The sequence below is a fragment of the Hydractinia symbiolongicarpus genome, chromosome 5, assembly GCF_029227915.1.
Source record: "Hydractinia symbiolongicarpus strain clone_291-10 chromosome 5, HSymV2.1, whole genome shotgun sequence".
Taxonomy (NCBI): domain Eukaryota; kingdom Metazoa; phylum Cnidaria; class Hydrozoa; order Anthoathecata; family Hydractiniidae; genus Hydractinia; species Hydractinia symbiolongicarpus.
The window spans coordinates 6873133-6899021 of record NC_079879.1 but is presented as its reverse complement, the minus strand read 5'-3'; the positions used below and the strand labels follow the sequence as shown (position 1 = coordinate 6899021).

General features: G+C 33.0%; 1 protein-coding gene across 3 annotated transcripts; it reads left to right on the top strand.

The window, feature by feature from the left end:
- Nucleotides 1-959: 959 nt before the first annotated feature.
- On the top strand, nt 960-25773 carry LOC130644455 (attractin-like protein 1). 3 transcript variants are annotated; one of them, XM_057450074.1, is made up of 28 exons: nt 960-1173; nt 2869-2955; nt 4694-4807; nt 5531-5650; nt 9704-9900; nt 10034-10121; nt 11180-11264; nt 11758-11977; nt 12471-12636; nt 13544-13701; nt 13811-13895; nt 14038-14105; nt 14469-14624; nt 14976-15073; nt 15332-15434; nt 16186-16392; nt 17155-17328; nt 17883-17957; nt 18607-18672; nt 19141-19231; nt 19775-19830; nt 20268-20347; nt 20993-21068; nt 21308-21456; nt 22281-22342; nt 22662-22740; nt 23381-23470; nt 23614-25773. In XM_057450074.1, exons 1-28 carry the CDS (start codon nt 998-1000, stop codon nt 23839-23841), a joined length of 3354 nt encoding a protein of 1117 aa, XP_057306057.1. In that variant the 5' UTR covers nt 960-997; the 3' UTR covers nt 23842-25773. The 3 variants fall into 3 exon arrangements, with proteins under 3 accessions (XP_057306057.1, XP_057306058.1, XP_057306059.1); XM_057450075.1 differs by lacking the exon at nt 22281-22342 and adding an exon at nt 22182-22243; XM_057450076.1 differs by lacking the exons at nt 960-1173; nt 2869-2955; nt 4694-4807; nt 5531-5650 and adding an exon at nt 5666-9450.
- The last annotated feature ends 116 nt before the right edge of the window (nt 25774-25889 follow it).

Genomic DNA, 25889 nt, shown 5'->3' with positions numbered 1-25889 from the left:
GGTGATTAAATCATAGGAGAATATAACGAATGAAACATTGGCGAAATCAGTGAAATTGTGTGGTTTAGCGTTGGCGATTGCCGGTTCACAGGATGAACTGATCTCTTGTTTCAAACAAGGGAAAAAATGTGAAGCTGGTAGAGAATTACTGAAAAATCAAATGTTGAATTTCGCCGATAAGGATTTAGATAAAAATCCATTCGAGATAACAGAGGAAGATGTAGCTCATGCTTCGGGTGACTTAAATGTTATTGACGAAGATGACGATGAACTAGATATATTGTAAAGTTGTTGAATCCTTAAAAACTGCAAACAAGAAAAAAGTGTAAAAAATTTAATAAACGCCCCCCTCTTTTAAACGCTCCCTCTTTTAAACGTCCCCATAAAATTTCAAAAATTATGCCTTATTTTAATCAGCGTTTCAAACTCTGCAACGGCTAAAGAAAATTGTGAAAAAATTTCTTACCCATCATCGACAGATCATTGCTGACGCCATCAAAATTCAAATGATGAATATTTGTTATTTCTTTTTCGCTTAAGTGGTTATCTCTACGGGCCTTATCCACTAGTTTTAATATAAAAAACCTTTTTTCATGCAAAAAACGATTTTTCACTTATTATTATTATGTTTTCAATTTTGTCCATTCATGGAGCTTTATAAAATTGATTGACCATTTAATACTTGGTTGTGGGTAACCAATAGATAAAGCCTAGGCAGTAAACCTAATTAATAATTGTCATTTTGAGGAAAATTCAGAAGAATATTGTGCTGAATGAAAAACATAGTTTTTCCGCTGTTCCGGAAGTGACTTATTTCCCGGAGTTCCGGTGTCTCGGGGGTGGACTTGTTTCGGAGTTCCGGTGTTTTGGGGTGATTTGTTTCAGAGTAGTCGTGTTCCGCTGTTTAGCGTTTTACATCCATCGCAAAATACCGAACCAGCAATAAACCTCTGATTAAAATCCGGTAGCCGAACAAAATCAAAATAAAACGAAAAAAATGGAGGCTTCGGCCATCGTTCTCATTATCATATTAATATGTTTTCGAAATGTATTTGCATGCCAAACTGACTCGAAAAGCTGCTCGGGAATTTCAAGTTTCTGGAATCCAAATAGCTCATCCTGCTCTTGCCCTAGCAATCTTTGGGGCACATTTTGTCAGTTTGGACGAACAAGGTAAAAAAAATTTATCTGTTGGCTACCTTTTAAATTTTTCTTAGCTAGTCTTTACATGTCCTTAGCTATTTTTTTTTAATTGTTAGTCTTTTTATTGAAGTTAGGCTACATTTTTTTTTGTTTTTGAAGTAAATATTTGTATATATAGCTAGCTATGTATAAGATAAACGCTTTATAGCTTAGCTATTTTGATCATGGCAAACAAGGAAGTATATACATAGCTAGCTAGCTACACGCTTCTTCCCTTAAAGTAGCAAAATAAAAAGGGTATAGATAAATTGTGGCATGACGTAATGTTTTGATTTTGCATTGAGAACAATGTGCTTGCATGCCATGTGGTGCACAGGCAAAAATTATAAACAGCATGTCTCCATAACCGGCTACGTAGTATATGTATAACATTAATGATTGACAAATGAAATATATGTGACGTCTAAAACTGCCGACCATTTAGTATATAGGATAACAATGACCGCACATAAGTTACGTATTTTCTACTGCCGGCCATTCAGCATATGGAGAATCGATGGCATGCATAACATAGTACAAATTTTTAACTGCTGGCCATTTAATATTTCGAATATCATTGGCCGGCTGCTAGCCATTCAGACTTGGCGAATGATAAACAACAGACCGCAACTATCAAAAATATTAAGTGAAAAAAAACTAACACTAAAATTAGTAATGTCTGGTCTTAAACAAAGACGATAATAGTTGAGAAAAAAAAAATTCCAATTCATTTTCAACCTTTTTTTTCTTGCCCATCAGGTTGAGCGCACATATAGGGAACTTTGTAAACATTTGCAACTCATCTGTTGGTTTTATCAACCTATTTTTTATATATTTATTAACAGCATATATTAAATACAATTCATAGCTAGTGTTACAGTCAGGGAAAACCCTAAATTAGGCTATGATAGTCTATGATATTTAGGCGATTTATATCTCCTAGTTAGGCTATCAACATGTTTTTTGCTGCTTATCAGTGTTTTGTTACATAGTCCTATCAGTTTTATTAGCTAAAAATATTTTTTTAAACCTCGTCCTTCTGATTGCTTAGATACATATTTTTCCTTATTATTTGCACTGTCAGAAGCGTTCAATTTGTTTGGATTGAAACTGCATATTTTTAACGTTTTATGGAATTATGGAAGCAATTAATGGCTTAGCTAGTTTCTTATTTCTCAGAATTGAGCAAGTTTTGCGTGAGCAAGAACGACCACTCTCCCCTTATTGATAGGCTTGTAATCCCTTATGTTACGTAATTTTATGCTTCTGAGTGTGCTCACAGTTTAGTTGCAAAAGCCACAGGATTTGCTTAGCAGTTTCAAAGAAATGAAAATTGTATTTGCAAAGAAGGTAAGGGCTTACTTAGGGCTTACGATTATAAAGTAAAACAAGTGCCATAACGCGTTTCTTGAACAGCAGGCCTGTCAGTAATCAGCATGGGATTGCTCTTATGCACACAAAAATTCTCAATTCTAAGAATTTTTAGCTGAATTAAGTTTTTAAGTTTTCTGAATTAAGAATTATTAGCTCATTAACTACCTCTCTGTTCCACAAAAAGTTTTGCTAGACAAACAATATATTGTTTCATTGTATATAAAAATCGATGTTTTCTTACAAATTAGATATAAAAGACTGATCCATCATTAGCATTATATGCCTTTTGATTTTTCTAGAACTTTCTCATAGATTTACCTCAAAGACTGGATTTATATTTGACTCACAAGATAACTATCACTGTGCTTCGAAGTATATGTACTTAATTGACAGTCAAAGGTTGGTTGTTTTGTTTATATAGTAAAATCAACAACAAGTACTCCCTAGAGATATTGTCTCCATGATTGTTTTTTGATAAAAACAATTCTGATCACATGGAAATCCTTTTAATAATTTTCTTAATTGTTTTGGAACAGCATCACTAAAAATGAAAATAATTTTGAAACACTATATGGAAAGTATTTATATAAAAAATGAGTATTTTTTTTTATTATTAACTTTGGATATTAAACCTTCCACGATTCTGTTTGTGAATTTCAACAATGTTTAGGATTTTTACCATCCTGTATAATGTTTTTCAAATAAAATACTGTGGTCTATATTGATAGTTTTTTAGTACAAAAAGGTTACAGGGTGTCTAATACACCCTGAAACCTTGAAAAAACCCTAAATGTGAACAAATGTCCTGAAGAACCCTAAAACTTCGATAAACTATTTAAAAAAACGTAACAAATTTGTATTGACCAACTTGAGAAAGTAATTGAAATAGACTTTATGTACTTTTAAGGTGTACAATACACCCATTTTTTTGCAGGTGCAGTCAGTGTAGCTTATGTACGAGTATTTATAAAAACTCTGTTCTTGTTGGTCTTCTTCAAGTTAAAAAATAGTTAAGAGTAAAAATCTTCTTTTAAGCCTCTAAAAAATTGAACAAAAGTCCTGCAAAGTAGCAATAATTTGGGAAGTTTTAAATTAAGTATATGATATGACAATTTTACTTTCCAATGTTGGTAGTTGTGAGCTGCGACAACATATTAGTTTACTTTAAGATCCTGTTTGGATGGTTTTCAAGTGAATTGCAGTATATATAATCTTTTCTTCATTGACAAGACTACTCTGTAACTTCTTTTCTACCATTGCCACTAATAATTTCTAAAGCATTTTTCATAATAGAATAATAAGAGTGAACTTGGAACTTATTGTGATTCAAATAATCAATTGCATTGAGTCATTCTCTACCAACAAGGCAATTATTTTTTAAGAAAACTAAGGGTATCACAATGTTATTATTTGTTTTCATAAATTTAATTACTGTCTAAACTATTCATACAAGTTTCTTGTATATGCTATAGCAGGCGTATCAATAAGAAAATAACACCAGAGCAATAAATCTCAACCCCTAGATTACAATATTTTAAACTGGGCGAACAATCTAAATAAATAGAATAACCTTAAAAACACACATTTTATTACAAAGTCTTTTTTATCTATTTTATTTTATCTTTTTTATCTATATTTTAGTTCTTTTTTACTGTAAATAATAAGAAAGGGAACATTGATTTCCATGTGGCATGAATTGATATTGCTCATTTAGAAATTCTTTTTTTTTAGAATTGGGGGAGCAATTAATGGCTCAGCTATAGTTTCTCATTTCTTAGAATTAGGCGAGCCTTTGCGTGAGCAAGAGCGATTCCCCTTATTGATAGGCATGCTGTATTTTGAATTCCAACTGTACTGTTGGTAAAAATGAACTTATATTAAAACAATTTTGACTTAATTTTTTTTTGAAACTATTTCACATAAAGTAAAATAAAGAAATGTTCTTGATGCAATTATATATAAAAAATAAAATAAAACGATTTCCTAGTAAAGCAAATCATATTTTTAGATTCATAAGCAAGTCATTATTAAAAACAGGAAACAATACAAAATAATTTTTTTAAGCAGTGGTCTGTTAGTCATGTTATAAGTTGCACCATTTTCACATTGTCATTCATGTTCTGTACTCCTTTCTTAGGAAAAACGTACCAATACAAATTTATGTACATAATTTTGCAACAGAATGCTTATGGGATCACCTGTATATTTATGATGGTGTTTCGATATATGATCCGTTAATTGCTGCATTCAGGTAATATGTGTGTGTGTGTAGTTTTAAAAGTGGGGAAGTGCTATGCTGGACATGCGTCACATAGCGTTTCCAGTCTCTTAAAACTGAAGCAAAGTTTTCTTTCCCTATTAAAAACCAGTATAAAAAATATTCTCAATTGTTTTGTTAATAGTTTCCGTTTGAAAGCAGGAAATACATTATATTTTGGGAAAGTTTTCTGTTAAGTTCTTCAGGTAACATAATGTAATATGCTATATGCTGTGCAAATCTAATGCTGTTAAAAACTCTTTAAAGGTTGAGAAACATTAAAATTTAATCCAACACGTAGAACTTCTGATTGTATAATTTATTGCTCAACAGAAACTAACAACAAACAATAGAGCATAAAAGAAGAAACTGTTCAGATGCTGAAACTGGTTTGATAAAAATGTGTTTAGTGGAAGTTGGAAGTGGTTTCAAGTGATTAACCAAGCCCTTAAAATAACTTTGCTCATTATGTGAATCCGGTTTATTTTAACAACGTGTCTAAGTAGGGTGTAGTGTGATTTAAGGACTACGTACAACTACTTTTAAGTAAAAAAAACCAAATTTTTACCAAATCAGTCACAGGCAGAAAAAATATTTTAAGAGTTTAGAATAAATAGCTTCTCTTAATTTAATGTTGTATAACACATCAAATTTTTAATTTGTGAGTCTATAAAAATAGGGTGCATTTTTTAAATATCTAATATTATTTTTTTGCAGTGGTGTTGTTGTAAATAAAGGAGATCCAATGAAGACAGTGACAGCATATTCAGGAGCAGCATATCTCTACTTCTATAGTGATGCCAACATGAACGACCGTGGATTTAACATTTCATATAGGTATAATGTAATATTTGTAATATTTATATGTTTCACTACTGCCACCGTTAATACTTGATTAAGCCCCCTCTGTGTGCCTATTTCTCAGAAATTATTTTGAGGATGGAGGATTTGTTAAAAGTAAGAAGTAAGGGGGGAGGCAACTCTAAGCTTGTGAAAATACTTTTAATATTACAAAAATATTAACAAAATATTTGAAAAAATAGTTGAAAGTCAGTATCTACTTGTTATGGCGTAAATATGTGAGCGTCACTAGATCAGTTCACATTATTTGAAATTAGAACATAATTTGTCCAAAATAATTTTTAGAGTTTCTTATTTGGGCTTATTCAAGGAAGTGGGGTTCTCGAGGGAGGGTATTGTAATCGACTACATTAATTTTTAGTGCCATGTCTTAACTCAATCTGAGTATATATCATCATTTATCATTCTCGGCTTAACGTCCGTTTTCCATGCTAGCATGGGTTGGACGGGGTATATTAATGACCCTCTTCCAATCTGATCTAGACTGTGTTAATCTAAACTCAACTTCCTCTCTATCAAGTCTGTCCTTATAACCTCCTGCCAAGTCTTTCTCGGTCTGCCTCTGGGCTTTGCCCCAGCAACTATCAAGTCTCTACACTTTCTTACCCAATTATCCTCCTCCATTCTTTCCAAGTGCCCCAGCCAATTCAATCTTCTTATCTGGATAACATCTTTAATTCTACGGAGACTTAGCCTGCTTCTTAGCTCATCTGAACTCTTTCTGTCTCCCAGTCTGGCATTACACATCCACCTAACCATTCTCATATCATTCCTTTCTAAACGGTCAAGATCTTCCTGCTTCACTGCCCATGTCTCACTACCGTACAACATAACACTTCTTACACAGGCCTCATACAACATACCTTGTACCTCAATTGACAGGACTCTGCTAGTCAATAAAAGAAGTAACTCTCTAAACTTTTTCCAAGCAGAACCTATCCTGCAAGTAACACTTCTTCCAACACCCCCTTTACTGCCCAACATATCACATAAGTAACAGAAGTTCTTAACTATCTCTAACGAGCCACTGTTGTACATCATTAAAGCTGGAAATACTTCATTCTCTATAATCTCACCTTTGCAACGCTTGCATACAAACTGTATGCCAGCCCTTAACCTTCCACTAATACTACTGCACTTCTTATGTACCCAATGCTTGCAAGTCTGACAAAAAATTGAGTTACTACCAACCCCTTTCCTGCAAACTCCACAAGGCCACTTTCCAACTACAAGGTCACACTTGGCTGCAATGCTACTTATTATGACTTTAGACTTTGCTGTGTTTACCTTCAGCCCTTTCTCTTCTGGTCCTTTCTTCCACTTCTCAAACTTTTCAACTAATTCTTCCATCGACTCTGCTATGAGAACCAAATCATCTGCATACAATAACTCCCATGGACAACCTGTTCTGAACTCCATCGACAGCGCTTCTAAGACTAGAATAAACAACAGAGGACTAAGTACAGAACCCTGATGTACACCAACATTTACACTAAATTCATCACTAAGTGAATTGTAATCCTGACACGACTTTTAGCATTGCTGTACATAGACTGAACCATCGTAACTAGCCACTCATCCACACCTAATTTTAGCCCACCAAATAACTTTACGTGGCACTCTATCAAAAGCTTTCTCTAAATCTACAAAGGCAAAATAGAGATTCTTTCTCTTTCCTAAATACTTTTCCTGAAGCTGTCTGAGTAAAAAAATTGCATCTGTAGTGCCACGCCCTGGAACAAAACCAAATTGCATCTTATCTATATCAATTCTTTCTCTAAGTAACTTATCAATCACTCTTTCAATAACTTTCATTACTTGATCAACCAACTTCAAACCTCTATAGTTACCCCTTTCTAATGCATTACCCTTGCCCTTGAAACAATTCACTATTACACTCGACTGCCACTCACTTGGAATAGCACCATCCTTTATAATCTGGTTAGCAAGACTTGTAATAAGCTCAACTCCAATATATCCAGATGCTTTTACCATCTCTGCAACAATACCTGATACTCCTGCAGCCTTGCCAATCTTCAATTTCCTAATAGCCTCCACTACCCATTCTGTCTTGATCTGCATAGCTGGCCCTTCTACGACATCATCATCAGACAAATTATCCTCGTCCCAATCAAACTCAGTGTTAAGCAACCTCTGATAATGATTCTTCCAAGCTACCCTTTTCTCCTCCTCTGTGCTAACCAAAACACCTTCATCATTACGTATACACTTCTCACCTACAATATCTTGATTAGTCTTCTTCATTTGCTTTGCTATCTTGAATACCTCATTCGCTGGTCTTCCCTTCTTAACACATCTGCAAATCTGTTTCTCTCTGCTTCTGATTTTGCCTTATACACTGCTGTACGAGCATGACGCTTAGCTTCTAAGTAAATATTTTTACTACCACCTGACTTCCACTCTTTCCAAAGTTTCCTCTTTTCCTTTATACACTGGTCAACCTCATTATTCCACCACCAGGTCTGTCTATGTCTAGCTGGTCCTTTCGTCCACCGACAGGTACATCAGAAGCTTCTAGAAGACAATTCTTCAAAGTAGTCCAAGTACTTTCAACATTGTCACTATCACATTGACTATTGTTGCTCTCACACATGCAAAGACGTGCCCAATTCTAAGAAATAGGATAATAGTTGAGCCATTAACTCCTCCCCAAATTCCACAAAAATTTTGGCTAGCTGAGCAATTTTAATTTCTGAACTTGACAATCTGAATTTGTTTTTCTAATAATTTGTTTTTTATTAGATAAACATATTTTAGTTTCCAAATTAAAAAATAATTTAAATTAAAAATAATAATTTTATATTGCTTGTTCAGCTTGTAAATGCAATTTTGAAGACTTTCAACGTGTCTCATCACATGGTTACCAACTAAAGAAGAGCCTTGTTGATGATATGCATCTTAGTCTATGTAATTCTTTTTCTAAGTCTGGAGTTGGTTGATTAGCTATAGGCTGTATACGTTGACTTTAAATATGGGCTTTGATGGTTAATTTCTTCGCAGTAGAACATTAATGATAATTATTCCCAGTTTGCTTAATCCTTACGTTTCTTAGGAAAGTATAATTGTAGGATTTCAAAAAAAATTAAAACATTATTTGAAGTGCTTGTATGGTTGTCTTTTAGAGAAATATAAAATAAGTAAAGGATAAAAAGATTTTTTGGCAACGGAATATTATTTTACATAATGATTTTCATGATCTATTGTTGGAACTGGCATTAACCACTGTTCAACATTCCATAATTGTTTGTTTTGCAAGCAGTCATATAAATATTGTTTGTTCCATTATTTACTCTTTGATATGTTGGTTGAAATTCCCATCGTGAACATTGTACTTTGCTTGTTCCCAAGCCAAAGTAGCAACCCCAGTACAGTGTACGAGGGCAAATGAATTTTGTTACTTCACATTTTTGACATTTGTTTGGAACTTTTAGATTTTGAAAAGAACTTGCACAAATATAATTATCGAAGCGTGGGGCGCATGTTTTTTTGCGTGGGTCCTTTATTTTTAATGATAGGTCTGCATCTTGCTAAGTATTTAGTATCGTTTCTAAGTTTGTAATTAATTGACTGCTGAGGTCGATCCACCACCAGTCATTTAGGGCATGATATTTACCCCAATATATATTATTTAAATTTTTAGTATTGAGTTGAACTTTGGTGTGCAGATTGTGGGGAGCATTTTGTCTACTGTTTATGCAAGGCAAAAACAATGATGCTCTTTGGATGAGGGAGATCATATTTACTAACACGAACATGTATGTTTGAGATAAATATCTCCATCAATTGCTACCTAGGGACGGGTTCTCAAGGGTTGTATCCACAAAAGTAACACAGTGAAGCAGGTCCAACAATGCACATAAGTTGCTATTGATTTGACATATTAACTAAACCTTTTTAAACAAAGAAAAAGTTGTCTGGTGGTTGCACTGGTGTGCCACCATACTAGTTATGATTTTGCACTTTCTCAAGTAATATTTTAGTGTTGTTGTGATATTTTTAATTTTCCAGAATAAGTGAATGCTCTGCTGAAGCTTGTAATTACCATGGCATATGTAAAGAGCATAACGTCTGTGAATGTGAGAGTGGCTGGACTGGTACAAGATGTCAACAAAAACTTTGTTGCAACGAGACATTTAATTTGTATGGCAGTGCTTTGAAAAAGTGTACAAACTGCAAAAATAAAACTTTGGCTGGTTTAAAAATAGGTAACTATATCTCTAGCCTTTTTTTTGTCCTCAGTTAAACAAAACTTTGCAATCAATTGGAACCAAGAAATTATGGTGTTAGAGAAACTGTGTATATTTTTATGTTTAATTTTGTCGTAACTTTTTCATTTAGGAAGATCCTCTCATGCTGCAGTACTTTCTTCACATAAAATGTATATTTATGGTGGTTACTCAACTAGCAATCTGACCACAATGTTAACGTATGTTGCTTTAAGTAATTGCATCTTTATCATCTATATTGTACATGACAATATCAGAAGCATATGGGTATTTATTTAACATTGAGGTTTTACTCTGGTCCTTATTTTGAGTATGAACATGTATTTAAAAGACCAATTTTCTTATTGTTTAAATTATTTTAAAAGTTCAATGAATGTTTGTGATATTTGTTTAAAAATTCCAAGCTTCGGAATCAGCTCTAGGTGAATTGGTTATGTGAACATTTTGCCTTAAAAAACAACTGATTAAAGAATTTTTCAACTAAATTTCTATCTTTTAATAATTATCCCTAAGTGTTTAAGGTTTTAAGATATTACCCAGCTTTTCTAACTTAGCACTTCTCATGTTTGCGCAAGTTATAAACATCACATGCCATTAGCCTGCCTACTTTGTTAGCATATTAGCATTTGTGTTGGCAAAAAAGAATATCTTGTCCCCTGAGATTTGTAGTATGTTCCTTCACCAAAATAGCCGCCCCTGTGTGGTGTGAGGATAAAGAAATGATGTTAAAACTTTTTGGCTATAATTTTTTTTAAAAAAAATAACGAAGAACTTTAGTCACAGCATCCTAAATAAAAGTTCTACACACAAGAAATGACGCTGTCAAAAATACAAAAAGGATCATTTTTCTGACTGCCTGAATAACTTTTTTTGTCATTCAGTAATGGAAAGACAACATAACTGTGTTTTGTACATCCTGCAGGTGAAATTAATAATAGGTTTGACTTTGGACATTATAGCTCACTAAAAAAACCAAAGTGTAATGATTGTTGTTTTAGGGACTTATATTATACACTAACATGTTGCAAGTAAGCTACCAAAATTTAGTTAAAAGTTTTGTCTCCACTACACCAACTTTCCCCCCACCCAAACCTTAGCTAAACCTAGTAACGCAGCACAATAAGACATTATTGATGGAATAATAAACAAAGGCAATTTGATAGCCCATGTATTTTGTATTACCCAATTTGAAGAGTTCTAGAAAATGTTTTGATAATTAGTGTTGGCAATTACCGATAAAACTATGTTCTTCTTTTAGATATAGTATTGAATCTAAGAAGTGGGACTCTGAGATAGGAGTTACATTTGAAAACAGATATGGTCATACCATGGTGGCATATGGTGTAAGTGTTGTGTTGTTTTTTCTGTTCTTAAGACAGATAAGTACAATTACAAGAATATTAGTTTGAAAATAGCATGATTTTTTGTTTCGCTCTGATCTTAAATAATGAAACAAGATTCCTTTAACAAGAAGAAATTTCTTTCAAAGTTCATTATATCAATTCTATTTCTGTGGCAAGTCATATTGGTTTATTTCATTGATGATATTAGCACTGTTAAAACACATAAAAAATTACCTTTATGACAGCAAAGTTCGTAATGTAAATGTTTATATGAACCTTAAGCACTTGCGACCCTACTAAGGTTGGATTTCCACGGTTGGTACATACTTATCAATTAGAAATCAGTTGGTATACTTCTGATAACTTTCACTTTACTCTACACAAATTATTTTGACATAGTGGAAGGGAATTTTGTTGCTGCTTTCCTGAGTGACTGTCTTAACAGGTTTGACTCTACCTAACCCAAGGATTTATGTTATTTTTTTGTATCTAGACATTTTTCTATCTGTTCGGTGGTACTTTGCCCAGTGGGACAATCACAAACCAATTAAAACGTTTTCATGAACCAACAAAAACTTGGAAAGATTTGACAAGTAATAGTGTCATCCCTGTTACTGGTCATGCATCTGTTGTTGCTGAAGGAAAGATGTACGTCTTTTTCGGGTTTAACGAAGAAGACTTGGTAGTAAATTTAATTCAGCAGTATGATTTTGGTAAGTAGTTTCAGTAGCCTTAGTTTTAAACAACAGACTATATAACAGTTATATATTTTTATATTTTTTTGTCAGATAATGCATTGATCATTTATCATTTATTTCTAATGTAGCCTATACATTTAAACAATTGTTTTGTAGTTTAAAGCCTGGTTTCCAGGCTTTTTGATCATTTTTAATTTTAAAATTTGATGATTTTGAGTGTATTTTTGAAATTTAGATAATACATCTAGCCTTTCCATGTCGACTTTGAGGTGTCTTTAAAAGCTAAAACCCTAAATCGGTGTTCCTTTCTTAATACCATTTGTTAGAATTTATGAGGCCAAAAAGGTTTCTAAACTGAAGTTTCTATCTGCCATTATGTTTAAGATCCTTGTGAATTTTTTTTGCATTTATTGGTACTTTTGAAAAATCAAATTTTTAAGCATGGATGTGTTACATTTTTAAGTTTAAAATAGAACTAAGTCTAACAAATTTATTTTAAAATTTATAGGTACTAAGGAGTGGTCAATTGTTTCCACGAAAGAGTATGTGCCTGGACGTTTTGGCCATTCAGCCACTTATGATATTAAGGAAAATGTTGTTTATGTTTTTGGTGGATTTTTTGACAAAAATATCACATCTCAACTTCTTATATTCGATGTAGCAGCACAGTCATGGTAAGGCATTATTACTGAGAAGTAACGAAATGAGTTATCACAAACTTGCTATTGTTTTTAACTTCTGCTATCTTTGTAGCATATAAAGAACTTTTAGGGTTTTTTTTCACATAAAAAGGGTTTTATAAAAAGTCAGGAATCTTTTTTCATCATAGATTTATCTATGCCTAAAATTAGGTTCTTAACATAATTAAATCCTTTCCTTTCTCTCGTGACAACCCATGATGCTCCTATTGACACATTTAGGTATTATGTGTTGCGGTGAACAATTCATTATGTTATTTGTTGTCTCATTTCTTAGTGTCACAACAAGTTACAGTAATTTTTAGGCTTTATATGGTCATCTTTCCAGTTGATATATAGTTCACTAACTCTATTAGGCTTTATTTTCATAGTTTTATACCAGAATGTGTCAGCTATTGAACATCACACAGTCTAGTTTCAATAATTTTGTAACAAACCAGTCGTATTTTTGCTTTGTATAATTAAGTCAATGTAATTTGGCACATGCAATGTCTAAGATGTAAAATCATACTGCACATGCAATATTGGTCGTCTTAACAACAGGTGTTCAAGTGTGCCTGCAAGTGCACATGAGTGATCACAGGTGTCTTCAAGCATTGACTTTTATATAAACTTTTTACTAAATTTTAATGCATTTACTGTGTGTAATCATACCAATTTCCAGGAATTATGTTTTTGTGAAAATTGGTGAAAATTAGGAAGAATAGGGTAGTACCATTGTTTTCCCTGTTGTATCTTATTTTTCAATTATGAGATTACCGAGTAATAAACTCTATAAGATTTAAAAACGTTTTTTAATATATATTGTATATTTAAGACCAGTCATTTCAATTATGATTATATTAACTGCAGGTAAATAGCTTTAAATTACTTTCATTTTTAGGAGGACATCACCACAATCTGACAGTCCTCGAATGCTTCACTCTGCAGTTATTGTTGGACGCAGTTTAATTATATATGGTGGTAATGCACATGATGCTTCTACTGTGGGAAACACAAAAAGAAAATGCTATTCCGAAGAAGTGCAAATATATAATATTGGTAACTATTTTTTCATTGCACTGATTTAATTTATAGAAGGACATTTCTCAATAGCAAAACAAAGTAGTTTTTATATTTGCATAAATGTAAAGTCAGAATTCAAATTTAGACTGCAAAAAATGGATTTGGTCAAGCATTCGAAATTCAATTTATGCAAAAGGTCGTTATGGTCATACTGGTATTGCTGTCAATGGGTAATACACATGTTGCATTTTTGAAATACCATTTCGTGTGCAAGTACATACCATTCATCCGGAAGGTTGATGGTATTTTTTTAAAAAGGAATTTTGACACATTTGCTTTACTTTACTTTCTTAATCACTGCCATATTTTTAGTTCTATGTTCATATTCGGTGGTTTTGATGGCACCCTTAGAAAAGATGTTTTCGAAGTAAAGATCAGTGGTTGGTATCTTTTTATTCTGTGAAGACTTTTCATGTCCTAATGTTTTTTAATTTGCTGAATCCTTAGATATCTTTTTGACTGTCTAAGGAAGCCTTTACATGAATTTTCATATTAGAAGGCGAAATGAAAATTTCATTTTGACGTCTAGTTAGTTTTTATAAATGTTTTACATGTTTTAGGGCAAAGCGATACTCATTTCCATTAAAATGACTTAAGTAGAATTTTATTTCACCCTTAAAAACTATTACATGTGTAAAGCGACTTTGAACAACCCCATGTAAACACTACAGAATTTCATAGCAATTTGTTCCTGGTCCATTTGAGTCTGTTGAAAATATTTTTAATCCGTTCTTTGTTAATAGGTAATTGTAATAACTACACTGATAAAACAGCTTGTCTTATGGCACCAGTAACTTATGGCTGTACTTGGAGCAAGACCTCGAAGAAAGAAAACACATGTATGGGATTTGCCAGCAGGTATCTTGCAAAAACATCAATTGAGAAGCCACTCTGCAATGGTAGGTTTTTTTATTTTAAAGGTTCTTTTAACCATTTTATATATTTAGGCCATTTTATATTTCTTTAAATGTTTAAGCATAGCATTCCCATCTATTTCTTCTTTTTAAAGATTCTTAGAATTTCATGCAGATCTGTTTTATTTTCACCGATTTTTTGTCATCTAATTTTTGTTTTTAAACCTTTTATAATCTAGTTCACAATAAGATACAATTTAAAAAAAAGCTGATGAATGCTTAAAGTACAAAATAAGATTTATACTTTTCGTAACACTTGACATTTGACAGTCTGAATGCACATTTTCCAAACCACAATTGTTGTATTGTATTGTATTGTTGTTGTTTTTTAATTAGCTTCTGATACACCTTGCAAAAATTACAAAACCGAAGCTAATTGTCCGGAATTGGCATGCATATGGAAAGATGGAAATTGTGTTAACAAGGAGCAAAGGGTAATTGTTCTCCTTTAATTTAAAAAGTTTGTGTTATCTAGTAGACGATATTAACTTTTATTGTTTCCAATTTTTCTTTGGAATTTACTTGGATTCGCCTACTAGAACTTCCAAAAAGAATATGAATAGTGGTAGTTGGATAGTATGAATTAACACACTAGAAGCTATTTCTGGTGAACAAGTAACTTGCCTTAAACTTCAAATAAATTTATAGTTGTCCCCTTTTATTTATGGATGGTCATGATTTTACTTTTGTAGAATCCAAAAACTTTAGTTAGAAGTTGCAACCAGTTGAAAAATTGCGTTAGTTGCAATCAAAATAAGTCTTGCCACTGGAAAGAAAGCTGCCAGGATTGGAAAGGTATTGGTAATTCTATTTATACTTATTGTTGATTATGTTTGGTTATACCCTACAGGCTATGTCGTTTGTATGGTAGTTTACAACAAGTTGATACAAGTCATATTGAAGAAGAACTACTTTGTTCATCACTAACATACTGCCAAGCAGCGAGCGGGATTCGATCCGCGGTCCCCAGAACTGGGAGCCGCAGACGAACCCACTACACTACGTGCGGCTATATGTTAGTGATGAACTCAGATAATTTATCCGGATGGTGTGTATACATATAGGTGAATATTTATCATAGCACATCCGTATTTCATTCTCAACAGAGAATTCTGGGGACTGCGGATCGAATCCCGCTTGCTGCTTGGCAGTATGTTAGTGATAAACAAAGTAGTTCTTCTTCAATATGACTTACACGCATTATACTCGCCCGTCATGATCAGACGTCTGATCGGGGTGAAGCATTCTCTGTTGAGAATGAAATACGGATGTGCTATGATAAATATTCACCTATAAGTTGATACAAGTTTAAGGAGAAATATATTTTCCATAAAAATGTTTTGATTTCAAATTTTGTTCTGTGTATTTTTACTTGCTTTTTCTCTCCTCTTTGAATTATGAAGTATCGACACCTGCTGCTGCGAAAGGACACAATTTACAATGCTCTATTTTATTAAAAAAGCTTAAGAGAAAGATTAGACATGAAGGGGAGTATAAAGTGAGACAAAATAACTATTTAGCACTCTCCCTGAACTGTTTTTTGCAGGTGAGAATAAAACAAGCTGTTTTGGCGACAAAAATATCACTTCTTGCCACGATTTTCAAACATGTACCTCCTGCATTGCGGCGCCAGGAACACAATGCATGTGGTGCAACTCGACAAGCACATGTATTAGTGTGAGCAGTTATGTGATTGAATTTCCATATGGTCAGTGTTTAGAATGGATATCTGGTAAAGTTGGGGTGTGCAAAGGTAAATTATTTGTTTCTCTGTTAATGGGTATTATAGAGCTGAAACTGTTAAGCTTGGCTTACACTAGAGGATTATGTGAATTTAACAGGTATGATTCTAAAAGAGTTTGCATTTGACCTTTGACTCACACGCGCTGTAATTTAAGTAAAACTATCTTCATCTCAAATCAGTTAAAAAAAAGAGATGTGCGTAACAAGTTTTAAGGAAAAATTAACGAAATGTCGTGTATTTCACAGCAGTGGAATATATTTGGTGGATTTCTAGTCAAAGAAAGGATCTAGCAGTTTTCAACCATTTTTTCAACGAACTCCAGCGTCACGGAGAATGATCATCATCAGTTGTAGCATTGTCGCTATATTTAAACTTATAGTCAAAGAAAATTTTTTTTTGATAGCTGAGTTTAACTTTTTGTCGTTTAAGTGAGTTTAATGCCCGAAATGTTAAACTCATAAACGTACGCATTATGGTTTTAAGTTAATAAACAACCTGACTCACTTAAAACTCTTGTTTAAACCAAGCTTTAACTATCCTACTTTTAAAATTTTTATTATCGTACACCCCAGTCATTTATAGAAAAGTTTGAACATCTTGCTGCTATGAGATTAAACACACAACACACAAAGACATACTGCATGTTTATTTAAATACTTCTGATACTGCAATTTTGGGTAATCAGCTGTGAAGAGAACCTACTACACTGTAAGACGTATTTGCCATTAGTAGATTGCTCTATGTGTGCTTCACACCTATGTTTGCTTCCAGCTACACGATGCGAATTACAGACCACCTGCCAGAAATGTTTCAAGCATCCAGGTTGTGGATGGTGTGACGATGGAACGAACACAGGAATAGGCAGATGCATGGCAGGAACAGATTCCCATCCTATTGGAAATTCAACTTGCCCGACAGAACATTGGAGTTTTACTGAATGTCCTGGTATGATTGTATTGATTGAATATGATTTTTTTTTTAATGTAGTAAAAGTAATGAAAGGAGATTTTTTTCATTTCTAACTCACTAAAAATAACAAACCGTACTTACACTTAATCAGCATGAAGCCATGTAACTATCTCCCCGTAATCAAAGTTTCTATTTTATTATATATGGTATCCTATCATAATATAGACTTACATTTGAAAAACACTCACCTTCAAGGGTTTATTACTTAAAAAATATGTGTTACAAACAGCATAGTTACTGTACATATCTCAAATTTGACCAAAAGTTTAATTTACTTGCTCTTCGTAATGTTTGGTCAGTTCAACATCAATTCTTTTGGCTTGGTATTTTTATGTAACAAAATAAAAACTTTGACTTTGAGGTTAAATAAGACTTAACAGTAGATAAATAAAAAGTGCTACGTACAGTGCGACTGCAGGCTTCATTGTTTTGTCATTTTGTCTATATTTGTGTGGTATTATTATTCTGATTTTTTTTGTTTTTAACATATTTACAACTGAATGAAGATAGTTTTATAATTTTGTTTCTAGCTTGTCACTGTAACGGGCACAGTACCTGTTTTAATGGCACAAACGAGTGTATCAAATGTTTTGGAAATGTTGAGGGTATGTTGTGTGTTAGTTATTTGCTTCCTTAGTTACCATTTGTTTTGCCTATGATAAATTTGGTAAAAATATCGACGGGGTACTGTGCGTCTTTTTATCAGTTTCTAAAGGCAAACCAGAAAATAATTCTCTGGCAATGCTTTTTGACTGATTTGAGTGGCTTAAGAAATGCATATATTGCACATGGTTACAGCATACCTGGTTTTTTTTTTTAAATTTAATTTATTTTGCGTGCAGGTATTAAAATTATGGATGCTCGAAAGCATCATTATCACTCAAACACCCATTTGTAATGATGGAACAAAAAGTTGAATTTCAATTTCTGTTTTATCGTAATATCGTAATTTTTTTTTGTATTGATAATCTGTTTTGAACTTGCTTCTGTTTTTTCCAGTTCAATGTGTTTCCTGAAGGAGTTTAAAGTTCTGGGGGAGAGGTTCGGGTCGGGTGTTAAAAAAATTTAAGAAATGGCAATGTTATAAGTTTACAGAAACTAAAAAGAGTCCTTCAATTTGACATTTAAGATTTTATCACCTTAAAACTATTATAATACTTATAGTGGAAGACATGGTGGAAAATTTTTGTTTTAGTAATAACTGATGTTCTATGAATTACCTCTCTTTGATTGCTGTTTTGTTCTTTTTTTTAGGAAAGCACTGTGAGATGTGTATAAAAGGTTACTATGGTGACCCGACAAACAATGGCACTTGTAAAGGTATCGATTATGTGACGTCATTGTTTTTAAAAAAAACTCCTTAATTTGTACAAATTGTAACATGTATTTCTCCTTGCAACAGGCGTTAGGGTTTTTGTTTATTTCACGAAAAATCTTTGCATAACTAATATTTTTTGTTTAGTGCATGCATAATAATAGCTTTAAGAGAGTCTTCTGAAAATCAAGACACATTAGGTGCTCATTCTCATGGGGCATATTATTTTTTGTGTGTAAAAAGTTTGTTTATAGACTTTTTTCTATGTTTTTTTTTAAAATAAATTATAAAGAAGGTATAGTGTGTTTTTAAAGGAAAGTTAAAAGATTCGGTGTATATATTTTGGGCTTACTTTTCGTGCGTTAATCATACTAAATTTTGTAGGTTTTTACCCGAATTACTTTTGGAATTTACTTAAACTACTTAAATTTTTACCAACAATGTCAACTTTAACATGTAAATTTTTTCCGCAGAATGCCAATGTAATGGTCACACGAAAGCTTGCACAGAGAAAGGCGAGTGTACGTGCAACATGCGAGGTGCGATAGGCACTCATTGCGAAAAGTAAGCTTTATTGTTCTTCCGATGATTGTTAAATTACGACACGCAAAATGTTTTTTGAGACCTATAGTTGCTAAGTTTCCCTCTTTTCCAAGCTGATTAATTGTTGTTTGTTGACTATCAGATCAAATTTACATTTAACATGCTTATAAAGGCTAGTGCAAGTATTAAAATCAAACTTTAGTTTTAATAAATTTCAATAATCCTTGTTTCTGCCCCTTGAGTTTTTTCATGGCTTTAATTCCTCACCTCTTTTGTAACTGATGCCAATACGAGGTAAGGAATTGTTATAATATATAAAACGTTAGACAAATCTCTATGATGACTAATTATTTCATGGCTCTTGTATTTCATGTAGTTTCGAGACAAATATAACGACAATAAAAGTCTATTTCCTTTATAATTTGTGTTTTTCCCCCAAATTATACTAAAAGTACCTCCATCAAATGAATAAAAGTTCCACTAGTTTATCTAAATATATCTTTCTTCTACGGTCTACTGAAACTTGAATTGTTTTATGACATGTTTCTCTGCAACTCTATTTAGGTGCGACAGTAGTAAAAATTTCCAGGGCAACTCCACAAACGGTGGTATGTGCTACTGTAAGTTTCGCCTCCCTCAAGAGGTTATTTTTCATGTATTGTATGCGCATGCTTTATTATATTTGCTGGTTAAATGGCTGGTGTATAGTTTACTTACCAGGGGTCGAGTTTGTTCGAAAATAGCCAATTTAAGGATGTCAAATCTACGTCACCCCTGCACTTAACGGACTGCCAGTTAACTTTTTAGTAAAAAAAATTGGACTTTTCTTATGTGCATTCAGGTTAGGAAGTCGGAAATTGATGCTTCTGTCGCAAAAATCTTAGTGCGCTTGAAGCTTCGTGTTGCGAAAAAAGTATATCTGTCATTTAGCTGTAAAAACATTTTTAAATAGTTCCAACATTTTTGGTCACGATGAACCTATTAAGCAATAGATGACATTGTATTTGCAAGCACACATCAGTTTTTACCTCTTTCTTTGTAATCCTAATTTTTATAGCAAGACTTAGTGTGGATTTTCAGTACACTACGAATTTAACCCGAACAATCATAGCTGGCTTCACTGGAAAGCCTCGTTCTGTAAGTGCTTAAACATATATTATGTTTTCTCCTTATTTTCTTATTTTGTTTTCGGAAATTTTTTATTCATGTTTATTGTGTAGAATTTAAAGAAAATATTAAAAATTTATAAAGATGGCCCTAAATTAGTACTCTCCAGTACTGTATAATTACGCACTTTCTTTTTAGCACAGTTGGCGTTTATTGTTTACGTAATATTATATTTATATTTGACATCTTCTATGGACATTGTTAAACTTGACACTTGTCACATTGTAAGAATGATGGACTCTCAGTCAATTTTTGTTAGCCTTGATTAAACCCTGGAAAAAATGATAAAGAGAATTAATTTAGTTCCTCGAAATTTAAAACACAATCCAAGTTTTAGTATTTTTTTGGTGACGTCATCACGAAAGTGCTGTCATCAGTAAAAAAATGTAATTTTATTTCTTTTTTGCCTTTTACTGAATTTTTGCCTAGTTTTATCACTTTAAGTCTGCTTATCTTTTTAGCGCAATAATCCCCTTTTTACCTTCTTCAGTGTTTAAAGACCCCAGAACCCTAAGCCTAATAGGGTCAAACAGTGCTTTAAGTAAAAACCCCTTCATGCTCAAAGTAATTTATAATATGTTTATTTTTATTTTCTACGCTTTTTCTTTTTTTTAGCAAAAAAAAGATTTCAGATTTGAAATTATCAAGGTAGCTGGTGGCACAGCATACTTGAATTTGACAATACACTACGGTAGGTGTTAACATATAACGCAGGCTGGCCATTCGTACTGGAATTTCTTCTGTTTTTCGCCAGCCTGAGTCTTCTTCTGATTGCTATCTTAACCTGTATGCGTAGCAAAACGCCAGTGTTGATTAGACTTTTATTATGCATTTTTGATCCAAGATATATAAAAAATATTTGACGAAACTTGTTTTAAGAAACGGTTACTTTTGGTTCGCAGACGACAAGAATTTTCTAATTTTTTTTAGCAAACGGTAAATTTACATCGGTGCGACGGGCAACTACAATCGAGAACATTCAAGTTAACTTAGATGAGGACTCGTACGTATACGACAGCGCGGCTGAATTGCGCGCGATCGTTTACGGCTGGCAGGAAGACGAGTATTTCAGTTTCAAGGTGAGAAGTTTATTTGAGTTTGACCGCTTTAGTTGATATCCAATCCAAATTGTAACTTGGGAAAGGAAGGAACTAGATGCTCTAATAAAAGCCGTGCTTTTTATGCATGTGTGCTGTGTGTGTTTGTGATTTGTGTGTGTGCCCGTGCTTTGTGTGAAATGACATCACGTTATTCTAAGAGGAAAATTACCCTGCTCCTAGGTGGTCCCTAGTTACCCATGAGGTGAAAAATTATTGACGTCGCCACCTCGTTTCCAAGTTATTCGGCCTCAAAGTTTTAAGTGCACCGTAATGGCTTCATTAATTTAATATAGGATATTGACAAAAGAATGTTTCGACGACTTCAAAATAAAAATGGACACATCCACTATGACACATACACTTTGTATTATTATGTAAGATACACGAAGCAGTTACTACACCTAGTCTGCAATTACGGATCTGTCTCAATTTGATGTCCCTGCTAATCCTTTACTACGTTAAAACAATTCCTTCAAGAAAGGCTTAAAGGGCTCAGTTCAAACCAAATTCATCTAACAGAGTGTTATAATTTTCCTGCAGAATGTCGAACACTCCTAAATGTAAAATTGAAAGTTTAAATATACGAAATCTGTTCGATTCCGCTCGAGTCTGTTATTACGAAAATGGTAGTCTTTCCACCATGTAAATCTTGCCATATAGTAATTAATAGGCTATTGTTATATTAATGTTTTTTCTGCGTCTAGATATCGTATAGTCATCCCCCGCAACCATTTAATTGGGTGCACTTTCTTGTTATGTTCTTAGTGTAAGTAGAGCCTTTATAATATTCGCGTTTTGTCTAGATATCGTACAGCCATCCCCCGCCAGAGTTTGACTTGGTGTACTTTCTTATAATGTTTTTAATGTAAGTGGAGCCTTGATTCTATTCCTTTAAAAAGTTTATCCCTTCTGAAGGTTAAAAAAGACCTGTAAACAAACTGTAAACCTGTATATATAAACCTGTATAAATAATTTGTAAACATTGGCAGATTTTCTCATTACATTTTTTATACAAAAAAAACTTTTTCTACACGTCCTATATAAAGTTCTTTTGCAAGCCTTAAAATATTTTGGTGTATGGTTGTTGCCTTCTTTATTGCTAACCAATCACATTCGGCATGATTTTAGCGTGTTATTCTTACCCTTTTCCTAAATTTATTGTCTATATTTTTTTCTATCGTCAGAGTTTTCTGCTCGCTGTTAATTGTGCTGATTGTCTTATGGAAGATCAAACAAAGATACGATATATATAGACATAGTAGGGTGAGTCGTCGGATTTACCGTTTGTTATAAAGTATTAGAACTGACCACGGAAATTTCCCACTTTATATTCTGTAAAAAGTATTGAAACTGACCACAGAGATTTCCGAAATTTATATTTTGTAAAAAAGTTGCGTGCATGAAAACAAGGCAAATCTTGGTAAACATATTCCCGTTCATTGTAAACATGGACGAAGACAATGTTTCAAAACTCTAAATGTGAGAATAAATGTTTAACGAAACTTAAGAAAAAGGAATAAAAAATATGGTGCGAATGACACCGTTGATAATTGAAATGCATTGGTAAAAGAGGGGTGAAAATAGTATGGATATTAGGATAAGGATATTAGAGTAAGGCAGAAAGTTTACCTAAGGATAAATGGTTTTTTTACAGCAACAACTATGCTTTTTTTTTAAAGAATCGGCTTCATGTAATTCTGTACATCCTTAGAAAAATTAATGGAATATGGGAAAGGTGTATTAAGTTTCCTTTTTGGGTTTAAAAACGCTTTTTTTATTTAAACTCTAATTTGCGTAACTATCAGTCTTCATAGAAGCCCTATGATGAGCTGCTTTCAAACGCAACTATAATGCAAGGCCCTTCGAAATTAGTTAGATGGTTTTAACCTGTTCTCTTTTTTAGCGACAAAGGCAAGAACATCAAGAACGAATAAGTAGGCCGTTTAAATCCTTTACTGTTCTTCTGCCAGATAAAAGTTCGTTATTTGAAAAGGTACGTTTTTTTATTTCATTACACGCGTCTCCCCCTTTCCCTTCTCATCCCCTCTGCCTCTTTCTCTCTTATTCATATCTCCTAGCCCACCTACTTACCCCACAGTACAAGAACTCTGATCAGATCTTTTGTCTGATTTTTAGGTGCAACCAAACCCCGTAGCATGTGAGAATTTAGCCAATGAACAATTAGCCATAGTGTCGTTTATAATGCAGCTACCAACAGACGAACATGGATGTACGCCGTCAGGTCAGAGTGGGTTGTGTATAGGTAGCGTTTTAACAACGACGCATCGACGCAGAACTTTTTCAATCCAACATAGTCATGGTAATAATAAAAGAAAAAACAAAACCAGGTCGGTCCTAGTGTAGTTGTAGTTAATGGTTTCTGCTGGAAAGAGACTCGCTTTGTAAAGACTGGGAAGAAAGGGTCTTATTCAACGCGTTACTTTTTTAAATGTTTTTTGTTAACACATTATTTTTCCATCAAACTGTATATAGACGAATAAAAGTTGTGCTTTGTGGACAGTGTTTTGTTCTGTGGCTGCCACTGTAACTATGTAATAATTTCCGATGTCCAACTTGCCATCCAGGTTACGTCGGCATGCAATTTTTTTTACATCGAATGTAACAACTGAATGTAACAACTAGTCACTAGCACTAAATTTGGTGACTTTTCACGGATTAGCCTTTTTTATCTAACCACGTTTTGTCGTTCGTGGTAAGAAGAATTAAAGTAATTTTTTAATATGGAGCATGCAAATATTTGTTTCTGTGTATCTAATATAATTGCAAAAGCTGGATAAAAAACCCCATAAGGTAGATAAACGTGCCAGGTGGAGTTAAACGAAAAGGGGTGGCCTTTGTTGGCCAAAAAAACTCAATTGGATTTAGGTAAAATATTTTGATCGCTTCACAACTTTCTTGCCGCTACGTATAAATTCATTTCACGATGAATTGCACTAGCCTGTATCTTTTGATGGAAGAAATGTAAGCTGCGGCGCACCCAATTGTTATTAATAGACATATATACCTTTATAAGCAACACGAGGCTAAAATCTTTCAAAAAACGAAGTCATTTTTAAAAAACAGTCCAGCCTGAAAAAAACTTAACTTGTTCTAAACCTTCTGTAAGTTTTTACACAAAAAATTGTCATTGGAAATTTTTAATGACACTCTAGCTTAATTGAGCAAGCGTAATATGTGAAGAATAAAATGCTGACAAGCAGCTATTCATATTGATTTTATATTTGACGTTTTTTATTGACTGATTTACGCACTTATTTTTTTAAATCTTTAATTTGTTTTATTTGTTTTGTTCGTTGTTTTTTTATATTGGCAACACGGTTTTATGTACGTGCAAAGTAGCCAATCGTACTAAAAAATCGAATTTTCGCATAAACTATGGTAGGTCATAGTTTAGTTGAAGATTTTTTCGTTTTATTTAAATTTTATTAAAGAAAAGACTATGGAAAGGAGTTCTTGTTGTTAAGAAATAATCTTATCTTCTTACATGATATGGAATGTTTTGGTTTTGAGATACGATCAAGGTGAGGGGGGGGGGGGGGGGGTTAAAGTCGAGCCAATGGATTTAAATTATGTGCTCGTTTTGCACGTTCATGTCCTACATTTTTTTGTTTAAACTAGTGTTTACCTAGGATATTATTTTTTATATATATGGAGAGACATTTTTGTCTCTCTTACGTCATAATTGTTATACAGGTTGACACTGTTAAAGAAATATCAAAAAAAATTTTTCAAGTTGATTTACGTGCTTTTCAAATAATTTTAATAGACTGAAAAATTATTCATTTCAGTGAATTATTTTGCAGTGATTTAACCAAGAAAACTTAATGAAGATTATATTTTTTATTTTATTTTTTTAGTATTAAGGTGTAAATTTACTGAAAAGGAAAATTTGGCAGTAGAGAGACAAAAATCTTTTGGGGGCTAGTACAGATAAATGCGATTTTCTTCCTCCCCCCAGAAAAGAAAGGTGCACATTTATTTTTAACGTAGATTTTTTTTAATAAAAATAATGACACACTGGGTTAGCTTTGCGAGCAGCCAGTTCTTATTCTTAAAATAAGATAAAGCATTGTTATTTCTGCAGAATATAAAATGCAGAGTGCTGCCTTAGAATAATGGAAATAATTTTATGAAAAGTGTACCGTACTTATTTATAGCATGTGTATAAATGTGTAATTTCTCTTTTGTTATCATAGATAATTTCACTAATTTTTGTAAACTTCTGATTAAATGCAGAAGATAACAGTAAAAATATTTTCATACACGCCTTTAAAACTAATGTTGTATTTTTTTTTACTTTTGTTAGCCTGGATATAAAGGTGAAAGGGGGTTAGGGGGGAGTAGGGGGCAAAAGGAATAAGAATCATTAAATATTTTGACAAAGAAGTCAA